This window comes from Myotis yumanensis, unplaced genomic scaffold (assembly GCF_028538775.1).
Source record: "Myotis yumanensis isolate MYYU_CA2020_CCGP unplaced genomic scaffold, mMyoYum1.0.hap1 SCAF_13, whole genome shotgun sequence".
Lineage (NCBI taxonomy): Eukaryota > Metazoa > Chordata > Mammalia > Chiroptera > Vespertilionidae > Myotis > Myotis yumanensis.
Window position 1 is genome coordinate 16,762,193 of NW_027223764.1, and position 25,073 is coordinate 16,787,265.

The 25,073-nt window shown below is 40.9% G+C and overlaps 1 protein-coding gene across 8 annotated transcripts in view; it reads left to right on the top strand.

Annotated features, from left to right (window-relative positions):
• The window catches only part of NT5C2 (5'-nucleotidase, cytosolic II), a 138,351-nt gene extending 118,875 nt beyond the window's left edge, over positions 1-19,476 (top strand). For 6 of the 8 annotated variants that reach the window (XM_070432369.1, XM_070432370.1, XM_070432367.1 and 3 more), the window contains 14 exons: positions 6,680-6,771; positions 6,905-6,962; positions 7,976-8,069; positions 8,995-9,048; positions 11,074-11,157; positions 12,344-12,385; positions 13,478-13,585; positions 13,844-13,910; positions 14,499-14,669; positions 15,423-15,473; positions 15,949-16,000; positions 16,129-16,189; positions 16,331-16,507; positions 18,151-19,476. In XM_070432369.1, the coding sequence (XP_070288470.1) occupies positions 6,680-6,771; positions 6,905-6,962; positions 7,976-8,069; positions 8,995-9,048; positions 11,074-11,157; positions 12,344-12,385; positions 13,478-13,585; positions 13,844-13,910; positions 14,499-14,669; positions 15,423-15,473; positions 15,949-16,000; positions 16,129-16,189; positions 16,331-16,507; positions 18,151-18,384 (1,345 nt within the window). In that variant the 3' untranslated portion in view covers positions 18,385-19,476. The remainder of the gene's footprint in view (positions 1-6,679; positions 6,772-6,904; positions 6,963-7,975; positions 8,070-8,994; positions 9,049-11,073; positions 11,158-12,343; positions 12,386-13,477; positions 13,586-13,843; positions 13,911-14,498; positions 14,670-15,422; positions 15,474-15,948; positions 16,001-16,128; positions 16,190-16,330; positions 16,508-18,150) is intronic. The other 2 variants (XM_070432372.1, XM_070432373.1) reach the window with 1 other exon arrangement.
• The last annotated feature ends 5,597 nt before the right edge of the window (positions 19,477-25,073 follow it).

The window sequence follows — 25,073 nt, forward strand, 5'->3', positions numbered from 1 at the left end:
TGGAGAAGAAGGGACTGAGGATGGAAGATGAAGGAGAGAGAGAGAGTTATTGAAGAACATGGTAGACAAGGCTGGAAGGGAAGTTACGGCTCCTTTAGGCAGCACTTTACAATGCCTTGCCAATGAGTTGGAGCCTCAATAGCAAAGGCTTTTAAAGTTTTAGAATAGGATAATATTGAGATCAAATCTTTATTCTGTGGGTTGCACAAAGTTAGCAGTAGTCTGTACTATATATAACTTTTCCACTCAACTTTAAGTCTAGTATTCCTTCTTTTATGATACATTACCTCCCCCTGAATTAATTTTTATTTAAAAGATATATTAGCATGATTTGGCACTCAATTTAAACAAAATGTTATTGTTAACTATATTTATAAGTCTTTTGGGTTCTAATTGCCTTATAACTATTAACTATCCCTATGCAAAGGAATTATTCTTTAATGATGGAGGGAATAGGAAAGTATATCTAAGGGGGCAATGCATATAATTACGATTCCCTTTCACCTTAATTTTCATTACAGAAAATCTTGGAAAGCTAGAAATGAGATATTCTACAAAGTTATTCTTTATTGGAACTCTTATTTCAAATGGGTGACAAAGACAGGAAATAATGTAATTTTATATCCAGAGTTTATGCCATTGTAGTTAACCAACCCAAGCAGGAATTTATACAGGTTACTCTGAGTATGAACTTTAAGTTTAATGTTTGTTATTTAGATTATTAGTTGATCTCCATAAATTCACCATGGGAATTGTGTATTTTTATATTTTAGTTTTTCGCCCTTTCTGTTTCTCTGTAATTTTTTTAAATTAAATCTTTATTGTTCAGATTATTACAGTTGTTCCTCTTAATTCCCCCCATAGCTCCCCTCTACCCGGTTCCCACCCCACCCTCTGCCCTTACCGCCCCCCCACTGTTCTCATCCATAGGTGTACGATTTTTGTCCAGTCTCTTCCCGCACCCCCCACACCCTCCCCTTTCCCCCACCCGAGAATAGTCAGTCCACTCCCTTTCTATGCCCCTGATTCTATTATATTCACCATTTTATTCTGTTCATCAGATTATTTATTCACTTGATTTTTAGATTCACTTGTTGATAGATGTGTATTTGTTGTTCATAATTTGTATCTTTACCTTCTTCTTCCTCTTCTTAAAGGATACCTTTCAGCATTTCATATAATACTGGTTTGGTGGTGATGAACTCCTTTAGCTTTTTCTTATCTGTGAAGCTCTTTATCTGACCTTCAATTCTGAATGATAGCTTTGCTGGGTAAAGTAATCTTGGTTGTAGGTTCTTGCTATTCATCACTTTGAATATTTCTTGCCACTCCCTTCTGGCCTGCATAGTTTCTGTTGAGAAATCAGCTGACAGTCATATGGGTAGTCCCTTGTAGGTAACTGACTGTTTTTCTCTTGCTGTTTTTAAGATTCTCTCTTTGTCTTTTGCTCTTGGCATTTTAATGATGATGTGTCTTGGTGTGGTCCTCTTTGGATTCCTTTTGTTTGGGGTTCTCTGCGCTTCCTGGACTTGTAAGTCTGTTTCTTTCACCAGGTAGGGGAAGTTTTCTGTCATTATTTCTTCAAATAGGTTATCAATATCTTGCTCTCTCGCTTCTTCTGGCACCCCCATAATTCGGATGTTGGTATGCTTGAAGTTGTCCCAGAGGCTCCTTACACTATCTTCATATTTTTGGATTCTTTTTTCTTTTTGTTTTTCCAGTTGGGTGTCTTTTGCTTCTTCATATTTCAAATCTTTGACTTGATTCTTGTGATCCTCTAGTCTGCTGTTGGAACTCTGTATAATATTCTTTATTTCAGTCAGTGTATGCTCAATTTCTAGTTGGTCCTTTTTCATAACCTCAAGGGTCTCACTAGATTTCTTGAGGGTCTCACTAAATTTATCGGCGGTTTCTAGAAAATTCTTGAAAAACCTTATAAGTGTGGTTTTAAACTCTATATCCTGTAGTTTGCTTTCCTCCATTTCTGTCATTTGTGACCTGTTCCCTTGTCTCCGCATTTTTTATGCTTCCCTGTGTTGATAGAGTGGCTTTCTGTGCTAGGTGTCCTATAGGGCCCAGAGGCTCAGCCTCCCCAATTACCTGAGGTGGACACTCTTGGTGAACCCCTTTGTGGGCTTTGTGCATAGTCTTGTTGTAGTTAAGCCTTGATTGTTGTAGGTACCACTGGGAGGAATTGACCTCCAGGCCAATTGTCTGTGAGAATCAGCTGTGTCTGCAGTGGGAGAACTGTGCTGGAGACACCCTTCTGGGGCAAGACTTGCTTTAGTGGGGCTTTGGTGCTCACTGAGTCTGCCCCTGAGTGTGTCCCTTATGGATCTGAGGAGTTGTAATCTGGATGGTCCCACTCTGACCACTGGGTACACTGGCTCTTGGATTTCTAAGGAGATGCTAATTTAGCCTCTGCCTGAGGCTACCCAGCAGGAGCTATGGAGAAATCTGCAGATTCCTCTTCTTTGTTTGGGGTTTGGAGGTGCCCAGATGAGGCCCAGCTGTGAAGCAGTGCAAGCTGCTGTGGGGCCTTGGGCCTTCTTTTGGAAGTTCTGGGTCTCTCTGACCCAGCTGCCGTTTTTTAGGTAATTTTCAGATTGCCAAGGGCCAGGCCTTTCATATGCAAAAGCCTGTGCGCATAGCTTGGGTGGGGTGGGGTCTCGGGAACAACAGGGCGGAGCAAGCAGCTATGGCTGCTCCTCAGCCCTGCCCTAAGAGGCCCCGCATCTCAGTGCCCAGTTAAGCGCTGCAAGCACCTCTGAAAGAAAGCCACCCTTGAGTTCCGCCCGCTGCCAGACAATCCAGTTTCTCCCCATATGAGTCTGGGTCCCCAGAGACTCGCCCGGAACTGGAGTCAGGGCCGTCGGGAGCTTGAGACTCCCTCCCGATTGAAAAAGACAACCGCGTCCTCAGTTGCCAGCCCTTTCCACGTGCGCCTCTGTACCTCTGCACTTTACTTCCGCACCTCCTCTGAGTCTCAGTGTGCTTTTCTCTTTCCTTCTAGTTGTAGAATTTCCACTCACCCAGCCTTCCTGTGGTTCTGGATGATGTCCGTTTTGTCTTTTAGTTGTATTTTTAAAGTGGTTGTGCGAGGCAGCAATTTCCGGTGTTTACCTATGCCGCCATCTTGGTTTCTCCCCTCTGTAATATTTTTATTAATACCATCTCCTTCCTCTTCTTGCAGTGTTTCATTTCACTCTCCAAGGTTCTCATATGTCTCTAATAATTTCTGTTTTCACTGGCTTCTTTCTTTTGAACCCTAAATGTTCTCCATGAATATATTCTCAGTCCTCTCTTTTTGGTACTCTTAAGTGGCCTCCTCTACTGGATAATAACAGTCTTCATGACTTCACCTACTACGTATGCATAGATGTTATCTCTCAAGTTTGAATCTCTGTTTTAAGTTCTTGATGTTTGTTTCTAATTTTTTGTAAAAATGTTTACTTTGAGCTTACTGTATCCAAAATAAAACTCCTCTTACATCTACTTCTGATCTAATTCTCATATCTAATTCTCACTACCCTCTGAGAGACACCTTAATGTGAACATCATTATCTTTCGTTGTTGCCTTATTTTTTCTTTCTTTTAAAAAATTTATTTATTTATTTATTTATTTATTTGAACATCATTACCTTTGATTTTTATGTCCCTCATCTGCCACATCCAATCAGATGCCTGGTCTTGTTCATTTTACTTTGACAATCTCTCTTGAATACATTCTTCCCTTTAATTTCCTTTGCCATCATAAGCGCCTACTGCTCTCATCTAGGCTACTGCAATAACCACTTAACTGATTTCATAGTTCTTCCTGTGTCAGTTAGCTTTTGTTGCATAATAAATTACTTCAGAACTTAGTAGCTTAAACAATGACCATTTTATTTAGCTCAGAATTCTTAGAGTTAGCTGGATGATTCCGGGGTTCCTCAGCTGATCTGAGGAACTGAACCCATGGCCTTCTGGTGCACAGGACAACGCTCCATCCGAATCACACCAGCCAGGGCCAGATTGAAAACTTGTTTAGGCTGCAACCTGAGCTTGTTCATCTTCATGTGTAATATTTGGAAGTCTGCCTTACATGTAGCCATTAGACTATTTGAATGATTTTTCTATCTGAAATAGCCTCACTCACATGTCTGGCAGGTGGCAGCCTGTCGGCTGGGGTGCCTCGTTTCTGCATGTAGCCTTTTATCATCCAGCAGGCTATCTCACTCTCATTCACATAGTAGTCTCAGAGTTCCAAGAGCAGCAAGAGTAGGCAAGCCCTAATGCACAAATGTTTTTGAAGTCTGTTTGGATCCCATTTATTGCTGTTCAAGGATGGAGTCTCATAATAGGAGGAACTGCAAAGTCATATTATAAAGAGACTAGAGGCCCGATGCATAAAAATTGGTGCACTCCCTCAGCCCCGCCTGTGCCCTCTCGCAGTCTGGGACCCCTCAGGGGATGACCACCTGCTGGCTTAGGCCCGCTCCCCAGGGGATTGGGCCTAAGCTGGCAATCAGACATCCCTCTGGCAGCCCGGGAGCCCTCGGGGGATGTCCACTTGCCAGCGGGGAGCAGGCCTAAACTGCAGTCGGACATCCTTAGCACTGCTGAGGAGGCAGGAGAGGCTCCCACCACCACCGCTGTACTGGCAGCCATCAGCCTGGCTTGTGGCTGAGCAGAGCTCCTCCCATGTGAGAGCGCCCTGACCACCAGAGGGCAGCTCCTGCATTGAGCATCTGCCCCCTGGTGGTCAGTGTGTGTCATAGTGACCAGTCATTCCCAATCCTTCTGCTGTTAGGGTCAGTTTGCATATTACCCTTTTACTATATAGGATAGAAGCCTGGTGCACGGGTGGGAGCCAGCTGGTTTGCCCTGAAGGGTGTCCCGGATCAGGGTGGGGGTCCCGCTTGGGTGCCTGGCCAGCCTGGATGAGGGCATGATGGCTGTTTGCAGCTGGTCATACCCCCTTCAGGGTGGGGGTCCCCACTGGGGTGCCTGGCCAGTCTGGGTGAGGGGCTGAGGGCCGTTTTCAGGCTGGCAGGTGACTGAAGCTCCCAACCTCTTTTTTTTTTTTTTTTTTTTTTTTTTTTACATTCTGGGATTTATTTACCTTCTATGGCTGTCACTGGAGCTGAGAGCCAGCTTTAGCTCTGAGGCTTGGCTCCAGCTCTGAGACCTCAGCTGCTGAAAGCAGGTATCTGGGCTTTGTTTAGCTTCTATAATTGAACCACTGTTGCAACTCCAGCCCTGAGGCCTGGCTGGCCGAAAGCAGATTTCTGGGGATTGTTTAGCTTCTATAATTGCAACATAGTTGCTTAGAGTGCAGCTCAGAGGCCGGCAGCGGCAGGCGGGGAACCTTGGCTTTCTCCATCACTGGAGCAAGCAAGCCTCCTGTTCGCTTCAGCTGCCTGGCTGCCGGCCGCCATCTTGGTTGGCAGTTAATTTGCATATCGCCCTGATTAGCCAATGGGAAGCATGTCAGAGGTATGGTTAATTACCATGTTTGTCTATTATTAGATAGGATAGGAAGAATTTGTAGTCATTTTTGCAACATAGCACATTTTTTCCCCCATTTTATCCTAAGACCAACTGATTTCATATTTTTACAATTTAGCTCTGCTGATTTTATCCCTCTGCTTAAACACTGTGAGTGGCACTCTGGACTTGAAGGAAGTTAAGAACAATAGCATAATCTGCCTCATTTTATCTTTCTAGTTTTATTTTTCTCTGCTCCCCCTTCTCTACTCAAATTGGACTAGTTTCTAAATTGGTCTGCCTAGCCTGTAAGGATCAGCTCATATGCCACCCCTTTCATGAATCCTTCCTAGATTTTTCTCTCCTCACTCCCACATTTACTTTTCTCAGTCCCTTAAGTTGAAATGGTCTCCCCTTCCTCAGTTTTCTCATAGCTCTTTGCACCTTTCTTGTGATTTTTTACCTTGTTATAAATGTCCCTTAACAGACTGACAACTTTTTTAGAAATTTATTTTAGAGAGGGGAAAAAGGAGAGAGAAAAATACTCATTTGAGAAAGTTATACATCAGTGTGAGAGAGATACTAGTACATCAATCGGTTGCTTCCTGTACGTGCCCCAACCAGGGATCAACCTAGGTATGTGCCTTGACTGGGAACCCAACCTGTGACCTTCTAGTGCAGCGGTCGCCAACCTTTCGGACCTTACGGACCACCAGTTGGCTACCGCTGCTCCAAAGGTTTCCTTAAACCAGTGGTTGCCAACCTTTTGGACCTCACGGACCCACAGACCACCAGTTGGCAACCGCTGTTCTAGTGCACAGGACGATGCTCCAACCAGCTGAGCCACACCAGCGAAGGCCAGATTGAAAACTTTTTAGGGCTGCAACCCGAGCTTGTCCATCTTTATGTGTAATATTTGGAAGTCTGCCTTATAAGTATTTGAATGAGTTTTTAAATTTTTATTAACTTTAGAAAGGAACAGAGAGAAGAGAGGGAAACTTCAATGATGAGAGAGAATCATGGATCAGCTGCCTCCTTGCATGCCCCCCACTGGAGATTGAACCTGCAACTAGGGGATGTGCCCTGACCAGGAACCAACCACTGAGCTACACTGACCAGGCTTGAATGATTTTTGAATGATGAATATTTCTCATAGTTTTTATAATGTTAGTTTTGAGTACCAGTTAATTAAATTTGTTTTTTCTTTCAGACCAGAAACTAGAGAGCAGTATCCAAATAAATTTATCCAACGAGATGACACTGAAAGATTTTACATTCTGAATACATTATTCAACCTACCAGGTAGATTCATTCTATGCTTATATAACTGATGCTTTCTCTTCTTTCCATGATTATTTGTCTTTGCTCAAGGGAGATAAAATAAGTTTGAATTTTCTCACCTAAAACTTACGAATATCTATTCTTCATTTTTCAGAGACCTACCTGTTGGCCTGCCTAGTAGATTTTTTTACTAATTGTCCCAGATATACCAGGTATGTATGTGCTATAATTTTTTTCCAATTGATTTTTTTAAAAATTAATGTACAGGGTTTTAGAGAACTGGCCATTGTAGGTCTTTTCTGCTTTTCTGAAGTGAATTTAGTGCTAGTGAGAGATGCCTCATTGCCAGCCTGAGAGATGGGACGGCACCAGCAGCTCCATGCAGGCTCTCACCTCCCACTCGGCCCCTCTTCTTGCCAGTGTGCTGCAGCCATGTTTGGAAGGGACCACTTCTGATTGGCTTCTCCTGGGAATGAAGACGGCCAGCAGAGGTGCTAATTGTGACAACTGAGTGGGAGGTTTGTGTGATGATTATCTGTCAAGCAGAATTACACTAAAACCCCCCTACTCATTTCACAGCAGCTACCCAGGAGCCATTCAGGATGGTAATTTAATTTCATTCCCAGGCCCAGCAAGATTTGATTGAGGAATAAATACTGTTTATCCTCCCTGAAGTAAAATTTTGCTTAAGTCTTGAACAAGTTACCCTATCCTTTTTAGGAATTTGCATAACCACTGCTGAAAGTTCAGCTATATGTGCTAGTTTGCTAACTTCCTTATCCTTTCTAGGCCTTACCCACTCACTTCAAGGCACTGAATTTGGTAGAGTGCTAAATAGAAAATAGGCAATACCTTTGTATCTAGAGATGTTAGAAAAGTCAGGGTAGAGAGAACCTAAATTACCAACTTTAAGTTTTAAATGTTTTTTTGATGGAACCTGTTTCTTAAAAGTGATTAATAAAGGAACTTGATGTTTTGAAACTGGCCTTTTAGCTTCCACTCAGTATATTCTATCACTTTGTATTTATTTACAGTTATTGTATTCCATTGAACACTATAGTCATCTCTGGTGGTCAGATGAATTTTCATTAGGGAGTAATTATTTTCCTAATTAGCCAGTGCCATTATCCATGTGATAATGGAACCTTTGGGTCCCTGGGTAATGTGTGATATTTTATTTACCCTCCTTTGGATTCCCTGTCATGTTCTTTTCATCTCTCTGTAGCTGTGAAACAGGATTTAAAGATGGGGACCTCTTCATGTCTTACCGGAGTATGTTCCAGGATGTAAGGGATGCTGTTGACTGGGTTCATTACAAGGTACGTAGGAGCTGCTGCTTTACCTGCTCACTCTTGGCCTGTGTTTGATATTGTCTGACATTAACTTTCTAGGTGCAAATAGAACCGAGTTTTTCCTCTTTAAAAAAAAAAACAACACACACACACACAAAACCCCCACAAAACAGATTTGCCCCCTAGTGATAGCTCTTTATAAGACTTTAATACTTTTGTTCTTGATTGTCCTGCTTTCAGATTGTGTTTGGTTTCTAGATCTTATTTTACAAATACACTTAGAAGAGATTTTAGTGTTAATATTATACTTACTGTATCCTATGAGGATAATTATGGTCCCCCCCCCCCCCCCCAAATACTTGACTGATAACCTTAACCCTTTGAGTGCCAACCAATATCCTAGGAACTATGCTAAAATTGCCAAGGCATTTTTGCTGATTTTACAGCAGTTTAGGAAAAAAATTATGAAAATTAGGCAGATAAATGCCAAGTGGTTAATTTTAGAACTACAAATATTCGGCATCATAACTAATCTGCACTTGGTGCCATCTGTCAATAAAGAGTGAACTACTAGCATCTAATAGTGACACTGCAGGAGGAGCGCAATAGCGCTCCTGGCACTTTTGGGGAAAGACAGGTTGAGCGCGATCATGCTCCCTGGCACTCTAGCGGATAACAAATATATTAACATTTACTATAAATTGTACCGAATAAAATATGAAATGGTTTTTGATGTCTAGGTTAAAATAAAAATAATTTTATATTTTAAATACATTTTGGAAGTAGAGTTGGAGCAAATCACATCTGCTACTTTATCCTCTCTTCTCCAATGTGTCTGCTTTTCCATTTTGGTAATACTTAAATGATGCTTCTCGGTTGATAGTAGACATAATTTGTCTTACAAACTGTTAAAGACTGATTTTGTTCTTACTTCTTTTTTTTTCCCCCCTAGGGCTCCCTTAAGGAAAAGACAGTTGAAAATCTTGAGAAGTATGTAGTCAAAGATGTAAGTAATAAAGGGAAATCTACATGATAGCTTATTTTACCTATTAGGGAAATTAATAAGTCTGTTTATAATGAAATGCACAAGGGGAAGGTATGTATTTCCTTGTTATAATATATGCCAAGTGTAATTACCAAGAGTTTTCAGCCAGAGCATATATTTTAGTACAGTTTTTCCTATTTGTTGATAATTAAGAAGACCTAGTATTCCATTTGTTTTTATAGCTCTAATTGTGATAGCAGCTATAGAGGTTACTGTGTGCACATCAGTGTGCTGAGTGAGTGATTACATGCATTATCCTGCTTAATATTCTGTATAGCCATGAATTAGGCATTGTTACCTCTGATGTATAGGAACAGATGAAGAAATTAAGGAATAAAGGGATTAAATAATTTGGCCAAGTTCATACAGCTAATAAGTAGTAACCCAAATCATAGCCACTGTGCTACACCATCTAAACAATGTACAAAGTAACTCATTTAAATTATCTTTAGCCTATCAACAGGAAATAATAGGGAAAGCTTTAAAAATATCTAAAAAGACATTAGAGGAGAACCTAATAAAATTCAGAAAAATCTGTAGTTTATTTAATAGTACTGTGTTAGTTAATTTCTTAGTTTTGGTAATTGTGGTTATGTACAATGTTAATATTAAGGGAAGCTGGATGAAGAATAGGGTTCTCTACTATTTTCACAACTTTAAGTCTGAAATTATTTCAAAATTAAAAGTAAACACACACACTTCTTTTTCTTACAGAGGAAAAGTAGCGTAATGCATTATTTTCTCAAAGTATTTTGGTAAAGATTACTTACTGTTTTTAGTCTTTGTACCTCCTGTTTCCTCCCCACTCCCACCCTAATCCTTGTTTCAAAAAGAATGCTGAGGGGTTCAGGAAAGGTCCAGGAGAACTTGAGTAAAGGGACCTATTTACTGTGAGAGAAGGGAAATCTGCTTTTCTTTCTGGTTATGAGGAGTTAGAATTAACTTATGTTTCTGTAGGTGAGTCTAGGCATTTCTAGATTGTATCCTGCACATGTCATTCAATTATACAAGGTGATGTGTTTTTGTTGTTGTTGTTGTTTTTAAATATATTTTACTGATTTTTTACAGAGAGGAAGGGAGAGGGATAGAGAGTTAGAAACATCGATGAGAGAGAAACATTGATCAGCTGCCTCTTGCACACTCCCTACTGGGGATGTGGCCGCAACCAAGGTACATGCCCTTGACCGGAATCGAACCTGGGACCCTTGAGTCCGCAGGCTGACGCTCTATCCACTGAGCCAAACCAGTAAGGGCGTGTGTTGTTTTTTTTTTAATGAAAGTATATACAATGAAGCTAAATCCCCATGTAGAGGATTTTGCTATTTAAAATCAGCTTCTCCTGATCTCTAACATATCTAATTTACATACTAAGATTACAAAGTAATTTAAACTCTTTCCTGAGGCAGACATGGGGAAGGTAGAGAGATGTTTTTAGGAAGCATATAATTATTTATTATTTATATGTATCATCTATCTATATGTATCACCTATCTTCTATATATATAAAAGCCTTAGCGACCGTAACGACCGTTCGACCTGTCGCTATGATGCGCACTGACCACCAGGGGGCAGATGCTTAAGGCAGGAGCTGCCCCCTGGTGGTCAGTGTGCTCCCATAGCCAACCTCCCACAGTCCCTCACCCCATCCAGCAGGCCCCGGCCAGGACTGGGCAAGATGGCCCTGATTGCTGACCAGGCCTAGGGACACCACCTGTGCACAAATATCATGCTCCGGGCCTCTAGTTTTATATATAAAATCTATATATTATATACACCATGTATATTATATATGTTAATACTTAATTTATGCATAGTGATTGATAATGTGGTCTTTCTCAATGCAACAATCTGAAGCCATCCAACCAACCCTTAAAGGAAATCCCCTGTTCTTATTTCAGTGGACAAAAGTCCAGTATGTGACTATTCCACAGTAAATGAATATGTATTTGGGTTTACTGTTTCACTCATCATTATATTACATTTCAGGGAAAATTGCCTTTGCTTCTGAGCCGGATGAAGGAAGTAGGGAAAGTATTTCTTGCCACCAACAGTGACTATAAATATACAGATGTAAGTACTTAATATTCATATTTGTTTGTTTATACAGAGGAATTATTTTGGCCTAAAGAACTGAAGATAACAAGGAGGATAATAGTTTATTAAGGGTAGTTTTTGCCACTTCATTTTAAAAGCAGTGAAAAGAGCAAACATATATACCATAAGAGCTACATCAGTGATTCTCAAATTTTTCTAATTTCTTTTGACTGTTTCCCTTAATTACAGTTGGCTACTTGAATGTTTTAATTTGGGGTTATTCAAAACACTTGTGCTGATCAAAATGGCTTCTATGTCTCTTAGGCACATCATTTACATAAACTTAAGTCACTCACTTCCTGTATTGCAATTGAGCACATGCCCTCCTCCCTGTTGTTTGGAGCCGACAGCAATAGATGGTGGGAAGATGTTTTTATTTTTAGCCATCAGAAGTTACCACTGCTTACGTGCTTTTTGCCAGATTAAAGCATATAGAATAGCCAATTTAACTCCTCGTCTTACTTTTTTTACAAGTTCATGGTACTAGCAAAAAGCTCAGTATTTCCCAATTCTTCATGTAAAATCTTGTCTTAGAAATCTGATGGTTTGGAATAAGCAAGACTGTGAGTCATTAGTTTTCTGTATGCTCTTACCTCAGAAGACCCTAACCTCCAAAAATGGGTTTCAGTCCACTAGAATTAGGTAGGGATATATGGATGAATCTGTACATAATTATCTCCTAGAACAGTGGTTGGCAAACTGCGGCTCGGCAAACCCTGGCTTGAGAGCCACATGCGGCTCTTTGGCCCCTTGAGTGTGGCTCTTCCACAAAATACCGACTTCTGCGCATGGGCCACGAAGTTTCAGTCGCACTGTACGTGCGTGCCCGCACGTGGTATTTTGTGGAAGAGCCACACTCGGGGCCAAAGAGCCGAATGTGGCTCGCGAGCCGCAGTTTGCCGACCACGGTCCTAGAAGAATATGATGCCCTACTCAGAATGTCAGAAGCTTCTGTATGTTTGTTATGAGAAGCATTAGTTTCTGGCTTTCATAGCCATGATTTCATAAACTTTAGAGGAAATGAGAATGTGATAAATCCTATATTGAAAAAGACATTTTTATGAAAAACTTGGTGTATGTTTTTTTAAGTGTTTTATATCTTTTGTAGAAGTGGTATATGGACCTTATGTTGGTGTTTTTCTGTTTTGTTTTTCCCCCCCAGAAAATTATGACTTACCTGTTTGATTTCCCACATGGCCCCAAGGTACTATATGTAAATTATTAGACCATTGCTTTAGTAATAATAAATGCATTTAATCAGCCTGGAATATTGATGTTAAGGAATCGGTCAGGACCCATTCAGAAATCTTCATTAACATTAGAAGTCATGCAGGTGCTGGTATATTATTTAAAGTCGATAGCAACTTGAAAACTTAGTAGACAGAAATAAAAGAGATATTCATATGGCATTTAGTAGGATGGTAGCAGAGTAATTTTATGCCCAAGAATTTCTATGCAGAGTTAAGTTTGGGTTTTTCAGGTTGAGGAAGATAACTGATTGAAAGAAACAGAAAATGTGTATATTCTTGACAACTTTTAGATTTTGCTTATTTATTGATGAGTTTTGTGCCAAGGGAACAGTTAGCCTTGATATTTAAGCAGAGGTGTCTTTATTTCTGCAGTATGGCTGCACTTAGATTTAAGGACTCTTCATGGCAAGTTAAACATATACTTGTGCCGTGCTATTTTAATTCTAGCTTTAAAAAAAAAAAATCAGTAAATCCCTATTTTGAGATCACCCAAAGGCAGTGCTCTTCAGCTTGACCTTAAAAGGTTGTTTCAGGATAGAAATCATGTTGATGGGCATAACTTTTACATTAGTGCTGTGGTTGGCCTGCAGTAGGTTGGCCTTTGCCAGTGTGCACCTCGAGCCATCATTCTGAAGTCATACCCAGTAAAATTTCCTAATAGTTCCATGCTAGCTTGTATACTTCAGTTCCAAGGCTTATCTGCCTCTCCCTTAATTTGTCTCTTGGGTATTGATCTGCATCTCTTTTTAGCCCCCTTGAGCCTCCTTTTGAGTGTGAGCACATCTACATATTAATTTATTTCACAGAAATTTAATATAAGTAGATGAAATGATTTAAAATGTAGAGATTATTAGTCATTCACTTATATTTTCACCTTGCCTGCTTCCAAAAGGATATGGCTTATAAGACACAATGTTTTTAATAAAACAGTGGGATCTTCTGCTTATACTTAGTATTTCTACATTCCTTGCATCTGAGTGAGATTAAATATTAGTGCCTTAAGGGTAGGAGCGATGTTTCAGCTTCTGCTGTTCCTGCTTCATCAGCCTGGGAGTTCCCATCGACCATGGCAGTCCTACTTTGACCTGATCTTGGTGGATGCACGGAAACCACTCTTTTTTGGAGAAGGCACAGTACTGCGCCAGGTGGATACTGTAAGTTGAGAGGATGTTCTGTCTGCACATTGTCCTTCGTGTTTCTCCTTCCCCCACTCCCACTCTCCCTAAGGAAACAGGTATTTTTATCTACTTAGCTGTATCTCTCTTTTGAAATTATTCTAAGTCTTGGTTTTAATTGAGGTAGCCGAATAATTCAAAAGTGTCTTTCATTTGTTTGTCTAGCCAAGTAGCCTTTTGGATTGAGATTATGATAGAATGATAAAGTATTACAAAGTCTATATTCTCTTCTCACAGAAAACTGGCAAGCTGAAAATTGGTACCTACACAGGCCCCTTACAACATGGTATTGTCTACTCAGGAGGTGAGTTGCAGACTTCCCTTTAGTGTGCGTCTCTGCTCAGACCTCACCCTGAAAGCATTGATGTCCTCCTAGCATAGTGGCACATGTTCCCTTTAGTTCCCTGAAGGTCTCATCTACTGAAAGTAAATACTTCAGTCCTCTACTAATGCAATAGGAGTCAGGGAGAATGGGTTTGAGAAGTTGTTAGTATATTCTAATGAATCTTTGATTTTTCACCCAATCTTTCTTTTACTTATTTGAGGCTTTTTCTCAGTGTCTTGGAATCATTTGGGGGTAGTCCTCAAGGAGCCCCTATGGACACAAATACATATTTTGTTGGAGTGATAAACTTAATAGCACATCTATGATGAGAAAAAGAGGTGGTACTTTTGAGAGTTATAGTCAATACTAATGCTGAGACATGTAGGAGGCAATTTAAAAAATGAGAAAAAGATAAATTGTGGGTCTTTAAGGAAGGTGAGCCCTTTTTCTAGTGTGTTCCTCACGTAATTGTAAGAAAAAAAATCACAGTATTTAATCGTTATGGTACTGAGAATGCTGTTTTCTTTTTTAATATGGGGACATTTTTTTCTTTGTTTATTGTTTCAGGTTCATCTGATACAATCTGTGATCTGTTGGGAGCCAAGGGCAAGGACATTTTGTATATTGGAGATCACATTTTTGGGGACATTTTGAAATCAAAGAAACGGCAAGGGTGGCGAACTTTTTTGGTGATTCCTGAACTTGCACAGGAGCTTCATGTCTGGACTGATAAGAGTGGTAAGGAGCCATTTCTTAGTTTATAAATCTTTGATATAGTTTATATAAAATGGCCAGCTGTGAACCACTACTTTGTATGCAGGGGGTCCAAAAGATAGGCCCTGATATTTGCAGAACTCTTTCCCAGACAGCCCAGTATTTCACAGAAGTCCAGAATTGGAGGAAATAAGAGAGGTTATCTTGTTCAGCTTTCTTCTTGAGTCCTTTCAATTTTAAGTATAAAATGTTATCCCCTGAGTTCTGTTACAATAGCAGCTAATGTGGGAACTCCACTCTGCTCTGTAGTCCCCCCGTTTGTCCAACCATGCTACTAGTTCCAGTCTCTCTGCTACCAGCTCATGTCTGTGACTCTGGGGCATTGATTGCTCTGAGTGTTAATCACCTCCTGATATTTATTTGCTTTTCTGAGAAGTAGAGAATGGGGCCAGATTCCATTCTCTGAACTGAGCTATGCTGTGGATTTAGGTAAAGGTAATGCCTGCATGCCCTTAGGCAAGTCACTGAGACACCCTCTCCCTTCGTTTCCTCAAGTGTGAAAATGTGGGTAGTAATACCTACCTCATAAAGCTGATGAGGCTCAACTGAGGTAAGGTGTGTATAAAGAAGATACAAGTAACAACCCTTCTCAACCAGGGCGCCTCGTCTGAAACAGAGAACAGAGAAAATGACTCCATTTTCCCAAAGATGGCAGATAAAGAAAATTTTTTCTATACAATTATTACATTAAGGCTTAATTCTCTTTGGGGAACCCAGGTGGAGAAAAGCTGGAACACAGAGGCAGCATGCAGCAGGTGCTGGCTGTTGGTTGGTATTGTTTGTACTTATCAGTGGAATTTTCTGCTAGCCTTTCACCCACATTTTCAACTCCCCACCTAGGAAGTTTTAGAAATCTAGTGGGCTTGGCCCTGTTTCCTAGACTTGTAACTATGGACAAGTCATCTCATTCTCTGTTAAGACTTGCTTTGCTGACACACTGAGATGGGGTATGAATTGGCACTTGGTAAGCTTAGACTCAGCATCTAGTTGGAAGAGTTGTGGTCAGCAGTGATTCAGAAGAAAGGCCTAGGAAATACTGATGTTCATCTGCTACCAGATTGCAGGCAGTGTAGCCGTGGGTTTTCCTGAAGGGGGCCAGGGAAGTTATTTTATACACTCACCTATCGCTTTACTTTTCAGTCATATCTGCAACCTTTTTAAATGTAGTTTCAGCAGTAATTAAAAACTGGATGCTTTTTATTTTATTTAAAATATTTTCCTTTTCCTTCCAAACCATAACAAGCACTTTTTGAAGAGCTTCAGAGCTTGGATATTTTCTTGGCTGAACTTTACAAGTAAGTTTTTTCCCTAATTCTAAAATGTTTTCCTTTTTCCCTAAAACTTACCTACCTTTTTGGGAGTCCCCTAGGTATGAGAGATGTCTTTTCTAGAGATTTTCACTGGCCTTCTCATTTGTCTCCAGGCACCTTGACAGCAGCAGCAATGAGCGCCCAGACATTAGCTCCATCCAGAGACGTATTAAGGTATCCAAATGGGATTTGGGAGAAAACTTGCAAAATAAAGTTTAAATGATTTTCATATTTCTCATTTTATACAGGGACTGGCACAGAGCCAGTGCACAGATACTTTTTTGAATGAGCTGACAGTCTTATTCTTTGATTTAGAAAGTAACTCATGACATGGACATGTGCTATGGGATGATGGGAAGCTTGTTTCGCAGTGGCTCCCGGCAGACCCTCTTTGCCAGTCAGGTGATGCGTTATGCTGATCTCTATGCCGCATCTTTCATCAACCTGCTATATTACCCATTCAGCTACCTCTTCAGAGCTGCCCACGTCTTGGTGAGTTAATGCAGCTGTAAGCTACTGTTTAGTTAATATACTTTTAAGGCAGAGATCTGTAACTACCTTTGTGGGATGACACCGGAGAAGTTTGGATTATTCCTTTCTAAGGTGCACAGAGACCAAGGGTAGGTTGCACTAAATGAGAAATGTGGTTTTTATATTCCTATGCTCTGATACTGAACTATGTTTCAGGACTGATTTTGCTATGAGAAAGAAAATAAGGATCTCTTCTCTCATTTTACCCAGTTTCAGGCTATAGTAAATGGTCTGGGCACAGTTTTGAGGGTTGAGGAGAAAGAAGAGGGTAGGTGGCTTTAGGGAGTTCCAGGAAGACATTTCAGTACCTACACTGGATTGACCTCTGGTCCATGATCGACATCTCTCTGAATGGCCACCTAAAGAGGGAGAGGAGAGGAGCTCTTAGGGAGCTCAGGAGGCTTCCCAGGTCCGTGAGAGAAATTGCCACCACTTTCCTGGAACTTAAGTGAATACAATCAAAGTAGCATTTAAAATTTTTGCTGGAAAGTATAAACATGAGACTGAAGATATTTTAAAATAAGAACTAGAGGATCAAGAAAGAATAAGCTGTGTAGCCTAGACCACTACTAAGAATTGTATTTATGCAGTGATGATCACTAAACAGTGAAGTAGAACTTGTTTTTAACCAGTGAAATAAGTCAAATAGGAAAGCTTAAAAAGCAGGGGTCCTCAAACTACGGGCCACATGCAAATACAAATATTGTATTTGTTCCCGTTTTGTTTTTTTACTTCAAAATAAGATATGTGCAGTGTGCATAGGAATTTATTCATAGTTTTTTTTTTTTTTTGAACTATAGTCTGGCCCTCCAACGGTCTGAGGAGACAGTGAACTGGCCCCCTGTTTGAAAAGTTTGAGGATCCCTGGCTTAAAGAAACAAACTCAAGCAGAAAGCTTTGAGTTCATCTGGTTTCTAAGCTAGGAAGAGTGGGAAAAATTGTAGCAGCTCACTGTGGAACAGTACTTTTAGGAAGATGGACAAATAATCATCAAAAACTGTATTGCTAAGATCAACCTTAGCTCAGCAAGGAACACCAGTGTATTCAGTAGCGTGGGGCTGTGGTTCAGAAAAGGCTGTTTACACAGGAGGCAAGCAGCTCCTCATTAAACCTCTTCAACCAAATGCTAGTGGAAAGCTCATGACATCATTTTAGAAGTAAATTGGAACTCAGTCAGTGATTTATCTGCTGATGAATACTGTAAATATAAGCTATGGGGTAGTTACAGTTGCCTGGGCTCCCAAATCATTTGCTGTTGGGTCATTTCATACTTACACTTGTGTGATAAACCTGGGCGGTCATACGCTTTAGAAAAGCCCAACCTGGCAGCCTATTTAATGTTGCCTGGTCGATTGATGGCACTCAGATGGCTGGAGCCTGTGGAAATGGACATACTCTTTCTGCACCAACATGGTGAAGCAGTGTTGGGAGTGGAAAAGTTTTCAAGTAACAATCAAAAGAAAGACCGTGTATGTTTTAACGTTCTTAATGATTCAGTGCATTTACTGGAATTGTGATAGAATCATTAAAGCATCTTTGAACTACAGGTGTTAGGATTTGGGAAATAGCCCCACCTGCTTTCTGAACCTCTGACTTTGTTCTAGATGCCTCATGAATCAACAGTGGAACACACACATGTAGATATCAATGAGATGGAGTCCCCGCTTGCCACCCGGAACCGTACTTCAGTGGATTTCAAAGATACTGACTACAAGCGGCACCAGTTGACACGATCGATTAGTGAGATTAAACCCCCCAACCTATTCCCACTGGCCCCCCAGGAAATTACACACTGCCATGATGAAGATGATGATGAAGAGGAGGAAGAGGAAGAATAAGAAAACAAAAACTCTGAACAACCATTAAACAAGTTCTAGCAGGACTCATAGGAGCATACCATGTCCCTGCTTGGGTCCTAGTGGGAGGGGGGGGGGTACTCCATGAAAAGGTTCTGAAGACCTTAAGATAATTCTAATCATAGGGAGATACTTGTTTTAGTTTTGTGTGTCTACAGTCTTTACAGATGGTTTAAAATTGTAAAGGAGTCTGTATTGGAAAAAAGGAAGGGTAAAAACTGGGCTGAATTGCATGAAGATGGCTCCATTGTGGCTTGTGACACTGTTTGTCTTGTTTCATCATCAGTCCGTTAAGTGTCAGAGAGGAACAAGGAAGATGATGGAAAGAGGTGATCTAAAACGGCTGTTACGTTACAGATTGTGCTCTTACTCCAAAATCCATCTTTTTCAGTGCATTACATAGTATTGTATACCAGTGGAGAAATACATTTTTTCCAGGATCAAATGTAGCCTTCTGTTAAGGTCAAGGTTCCTTGTGTTCTCTACTTGCTGTAGGGCTGATCTGGAATGGACTGCAGCAATTTCATTTTGAGGCAAAAGTCTTCGTCTATTTCTACAGTTCTATAAGTTTTTTTGTTATTTCAAAAAACAATCTTCTCATCTAGGACAAATCTATAGAAAGAATTTAGCTCAAAGAGGACAAAGGAACAAGCCCCCCAAAAGAAAAGGAGGAACTTTCTTCTATTACAGCATAACTGAGTAAAATTCACTGGTGTGGTCTATATCGTGTGGCTTGTGCTACCGACTTCCAGCTCTCTCTCCTCTGGAGCTGAGTTTCAATGTCAAGCAGTAGAAGATAGAACATGGGCTTTGTAAGCCAAAACTCTACTAAAGCAGAGGGCACAATCAGTGTGAATGAATTCACTTCAGAATCCCCAAAATCACTTCTTGTTGTCTTGAACAAGAATGGATCATTACTGTATACACTAGGGAGGGGGTATTATAACTACCTCCCAGTACAGTGGTATAGACTCTTACTTTATCCTTCATATATTTCTTTCATTCTTTTGTCGTTGGTCAACATGGGAGGGTAGATTAGTTGCTGTAGAACTCAATAAAGTATAATATTTCTAATACTGACTTGGACCTCTTATGTAGCACAACTGTAATTATAGCTGTTGGGTTTAGGTTTAGCTTAGTGACATCAATTGGACACTCTCTCCTAAAATATAATCTAGCATGGTTAATGGTTAAAATTATAGCATGTAAATAGGCCTCAATTTTCTCATGGAAAATTTTTTTGGTACAGGACTATGAAGTAAGGCTTTTTTTCTTTTTTTGAAATCATAGTAGGGAACACAGTAATTTAGCTAAGGCCATATTGCCTCACTGCTTTCAATATCTGTGGCTTTACACTGTCATGTCAAGAAACATACATTCTAACGTATCTATTAGGAATATGTACTACTTTTAAAGTATCATGTTAGAAATGGTATTCAAATAGCAGTTAGATACTGTCATGCTTTAAATTTTAGAGAATGTGCATATGGTCACCCAGTTATTAATTATTCTCACTTAAAATAGAGATGTTGCCCAGTTTACACATGGTCTTAAATTTTCGCAAAGCCAAAGAATTTCTAAGTGAGTCATTGTAACTATAGAGCTCACTTATAATAAGTAAATTGACATACCTTCCCTTTTACAGCAAGGACCAACATGAGCAGTTCGCGTTAATTTACCACTTTTTCTGTATTGTCCACGTAAGATCTTATCTATGTAATAGACTCTTTTTAGTCAGATGTCTCTCTGGCAGTGGGTCCAAAGACTGAGAAGTGAAAAACACAATTGGAATAAGTAAGAATTCCACTGATGGTTACAACTTCAGGACCACCAAAATGTATTTTAAAGAGCTCAGATTCCATAAAAGTCTAAGATCCAGAGCAGAGTGTACTGGGGAATGAGTGATCCATGGGCAGGCAGCTACAATTGGGCTTACTAAAACATGAATGGGAGTGGCTCTTGCCAATAGTTAAAGGAAGCTGAATTTAAAACATATTCCCCCACCTACCTTTTTTGAAACCTGAGGTGTTTTAGACTGATCTCCCAACTCTTCAGAATGTCTTTCCTGGGTATTTGAAAAACACCTCTTACGTTCAGGCTTTGTAAAAGTGCCACATACCACTTTTGGGGCAGGTACAGGCTAACAGGGACCCTGGCACTCACCCAGCAGCTCATTGGGCACAGCAGAGCCCAGCTCTGCTGGGTTTCCTCTGCAAGAAGAATTGCCCCATACGTTCATCTCTACAAAGATGGTCAATTAAAGCTCAGATGGTATATTTCAGAAAAGTCCGTTAAAGCCGAGAATGTTAGTGTTCTGTTTAGACCTTAGATGTTCTCCTACCATATGCATAGCTCTTAAAACAAGAAAGCAAGTCCTCAAGCTACCCTTTATAAGATGCTTTTAGAAGTGGTTCTTAGAACTAGAATAACTTAGAGCTAGTCATGTTAAGTATTGTTTTTAAGCAACCACTATAAAGCCACTTGCAGTGACATGTCAGACTTAAAAATACTTTGTCCATGTTTAGATAATTCTAAATCTGATTTATTTAATAACTATTTTGTCAACAAGTTTAAAGTCCTGAAATTTTTCCAAGACTGCCAAGAGCATTTAAAAATACTGTGCTTATTCACCACAAATAGCCTGAGACAAACAACTGCATATCTAAGTCTGCATTAAGGATAGAGCCTTATGGAAACTATTTCATCTTTCTTTGGTGGTGGGAAAAATGGTAACTATGATCTAGCTGTTGCCATACGTTACTGGCCCAATTCCTCACTTGGTTTAGTAGTTTATGTCTCAATACTTAGGTTTCTCATGACATTCTTTCTTGGTGACTAGAGCACAGAGCTCTTAAATGGTTTTCCTCTAATGGAACAATTTCAAATGACACATAACTTTAGGAGGCCCTGAGAATGAATTCTTTACCATGGAGCTACCTAAACATCCTTGAAAATAGAAGAAAAACAGTGCACTACTACCAACAAGTGGAGGACACACACGCACAGCAACCAGGAAGCAGAGGCAGGCGGCATAGAGTGATCCCGCATCCCATCTTCCACCTCCACTAACAGGAGCGGCATTCCACACTGCTCTTACTGCCGAGTATGTAGAAGTAGCAGAAAGCACATCAAAAAAGAAAATGCCCTGTTTAGGAATGAACAGTGCAACTTTTCTACCTAACCTGGTTATCTCAACCATTTTTCCCTGTCCTCAGACACAGTATCTTCACTCCAGGGCCATAACCATCTGACTTGTTCCAACAAAGGTATGTAATTTCAAAAATAAAATATACACAATAGTTAAGTCCCTTTGAAGAGTTTTAACCCAAGAAGTACTCCCAATTAAACAGAACATTTCATCTCTAGTTTGCTGACTCTGGTACTGTAAGTCTCAGTAATCTATATTTTCCAACTTAAAACAGATGACCAGTGTTTGTTTCTTAACACAGAAATTATATTTTTGCTCCATTTTATCACTAGAAAAAAAGTGTATTAGATTGCTTTATGAACTAAAGGTACAAGTATGTCCCCAAATGCTTGCTCTCCCTTTGAGCTGAGCTCTCCTCTCCCCAAAGTCATGTCTAGCCAGGGCTGTAGACAGGGCCTGGAGAGTGGGCCAAGATAAGCCCCCCCCCCCCCCCCCCCCCACACACACACACAAGAGCCTAAGCAGACAAGTGCATGTTCTTCCCATGAAAGAGAAAGTCCTCTCAAGTTCCTGAGATCCTGGGAAAGACGGTTTGCCAATCAGTCCTTCCCAACATAGAAAAATGTTCATTACATGTCTAGTCTTTTTGAGAGAGGATTCTCACCAAAGGTCACCTTTGACTTGTGGGGGTGGGTATTCTGAAGCAAGTAACTTCATTTTTTGGCCCATTGCCCTCAAATCACTGATGTAGCAGAACAGTGGTAGGGGAGCTGGCTCAATCTAAATTTCTGCCTGTGTCCTAGCTGGTTTGGCTCAGTGGATAGAGTGTTGGCCTGTGGACTGGAGGGTCCCAGGTTCGATTCCAGTAAAGGGCACGTACCTTGGTTACGGGCTCCTCCCCGGCCCGGGCCCTAGTCAGGGCGTGTGCGGGAGGCAACAAATTAATGTGTTTCTCTCACATCGATCTTTCTGTTTCCCTCTCTTCCACTATCTCTAAAAATCAATGGGAAAATATCCCCAGGTGAGGAGTAAAAATTCCTGCCTTGGGTTGGCCTAGAGTGCTTCACAATCACTGCTACCCTGGCAGGAAAGCACTTTAACAACAAATCCTGGCAACTAGTCCCCTGGTATCCTTAGGCCTTACAATCATCCACCGGGGAGATGGCCTGTCCCAGAGAAAGGGCCCTGTAATCATTCCTTTGTTCTGAGACTTCTTTGAAAATAAGAGCACAGATATGAGGATCTTGGAGGGGAAATGAAAGTTATATAAAGCAAAAGTTTACTCGCTAATTCAACTTTTGACTTTAATAAGGAATCATCTGTATTAAATTGAATTACCTTCAGAAAGTATCAAGTTTTCAGAAATCAACTCCAAGGTATGAAAAGGTCATTCAGTTTGTACACTCACTTCCTCTACAAATGCTGAACTGAGAAGACGCCCTGGAGAAGACAATGCATTAAATGAAATTGAAACCTCAGAGCTTTTTTCACAGTAAAACTTAGAAATGAACTAACACATGGCACATGGATGCAGACAGAAAGCTTAGGCAAATCTCATCTCATCACCTCTGTTTTCCTTGGAGCACTCATCCAGACAACGTGAGTAAAGCAGGAAAAACTAAGAGCAATAACTGGGTGTGGATGTGCTGGAGAGATGATTCCTTCCCTGGCCCTGCTTGCTTCCTGCCCTGCTTCTAAAAAGCAAACAGGCTCCCAAGAAGGTAACACTTCACTGGAATACAGATCTACCTTCTACTTTGAAGAAAGAGGGGATAATGATTGGGGAGGAGGGATGGTGGTTAGGTCAGGCAGTGTCAAGTCAGTCTTGTCAGCACTTCACCAAAATGTCTTCATCCACAGGATAAAATAAGTAAAACAGACCACAAATATCAATAACGGTGGGAAAAGTAAGGGACCAGAAATCAAGAGGTTCAATTCTCAGAGTGGAGGAAAAAAGGATTCCAAAAAGAGGTGGTCTAGGAATGGGTCACAGAGGGGCTGTGGATGCCTGAATCCTGAAGAGCATCAGAGCACGACTCACCACACTGACGCTGGTATTGACTAAGCCTGCGCATCCTCCCTCCAACCTCGGCTTCGTGTAGCAGGGGAGGCCCCACCGTGGGCTCCGTCTTCGAGAGCCAGTCGAGAGGCTTGGATGGGGCCTTCAGTCTTCCTAGGAACACAGCTTCGAGAGCTGCCCAGAGAGCTGTGTTATTAGTGACGAGCACCAGATTTCGGGGGATTGGGTACACTCAGTGCCCTTACCTAAAACTGACGGGGGACAGATTATAGTCCTTGCAAAGGGACACCCTCCCGGAATTGGCTGTGCCAGGCTGTATGTTGGAGACTTGGTTCTAGCACCCACTTTTCTTTTAACACGTGACTTTGTGATGCATGTTCGAAGGAAATGCCCTGCTGTGTTACCATGCTGACAACAATTTCCAACCTTCCCACCAGTAAAGTCAAGCAATTGGGCAGGGGATCCAGGCTGGTGTTGCATAGATGAAAGGGGAAAGAGGGAACACACACCTGCTATAAGGGTGAAAAGAAAATCATTTATCTAAATAGAATAGAAATGAACAAAAACCTTTTAAAACAATCACAAAATTTACAAATAAATTGGTACAAAATAAATAGAGATTGTAAATCTACAACATCATTTGAATTATAAAATGCGTTCATTGTGACAATCAGCTCATGAAACCTATACATGTCACTTGTGCTTTAGGTTTACGTACACGGCTCTGAATACTGTGTTTAGAAAACTTCGCTGCTGCAAAGCATGAAATGTGCACTATGATACAGTGAGTAAAGACTAAGGAGGATGAAAATCAGACACAAAGCAGGGTCTTATTTGAGGGCCAAGGCAATGTTGGCACTGGGCCTCAAAACCAAGAAAAGGCATACTAGAAGCCCTGATGGGCAGGCTCCAGAGAGATGAATTCTATAATCCAAGGGTGGGAATTAAGAGGCCATTACTGTTGTAGGGCTAGGCCACCGCCCTGGCTTTGAAGGGAGGGAGGGAGGAGGCTCTGATCTCACAGCTATGCTACTAGAGAATAGAGCTAGTAACTAGGAAACCACCTCAAGTATTTCACAGAGGTACCCGAGAGGCCCTGCCACGGGTGAGAAACCTGCCTCCACCCTCATCCCAGACACTGGTCATAGGAATAGAGGTCCCAATAAAAGGGGCCGGGGACACTAGGACCAACATAAGAGCAGCAACCTGTTTAAGACAAAACAAACAAAACTGCTGCCTTCTCATCCACTTGAAGGGACAACAGAACTCTGCGTGAGGGGCTCCAGAACAGATCTCAGCTTAGTCACAGACGATGTACACTGACAGTAGAGGAATATGTACATAATAAATAATATAAAACAAAGCATATACATTTGTGGATCTGAAGGACTCCAGAAACAAGAAAGGTCAATGGACTGATACACTCTATCTTCACAGTAGACTTCAGACACGGCAGTGATGAATGAAGCTAGGCCGGGCTCTCTGCAGAGAGTACTGAGACCT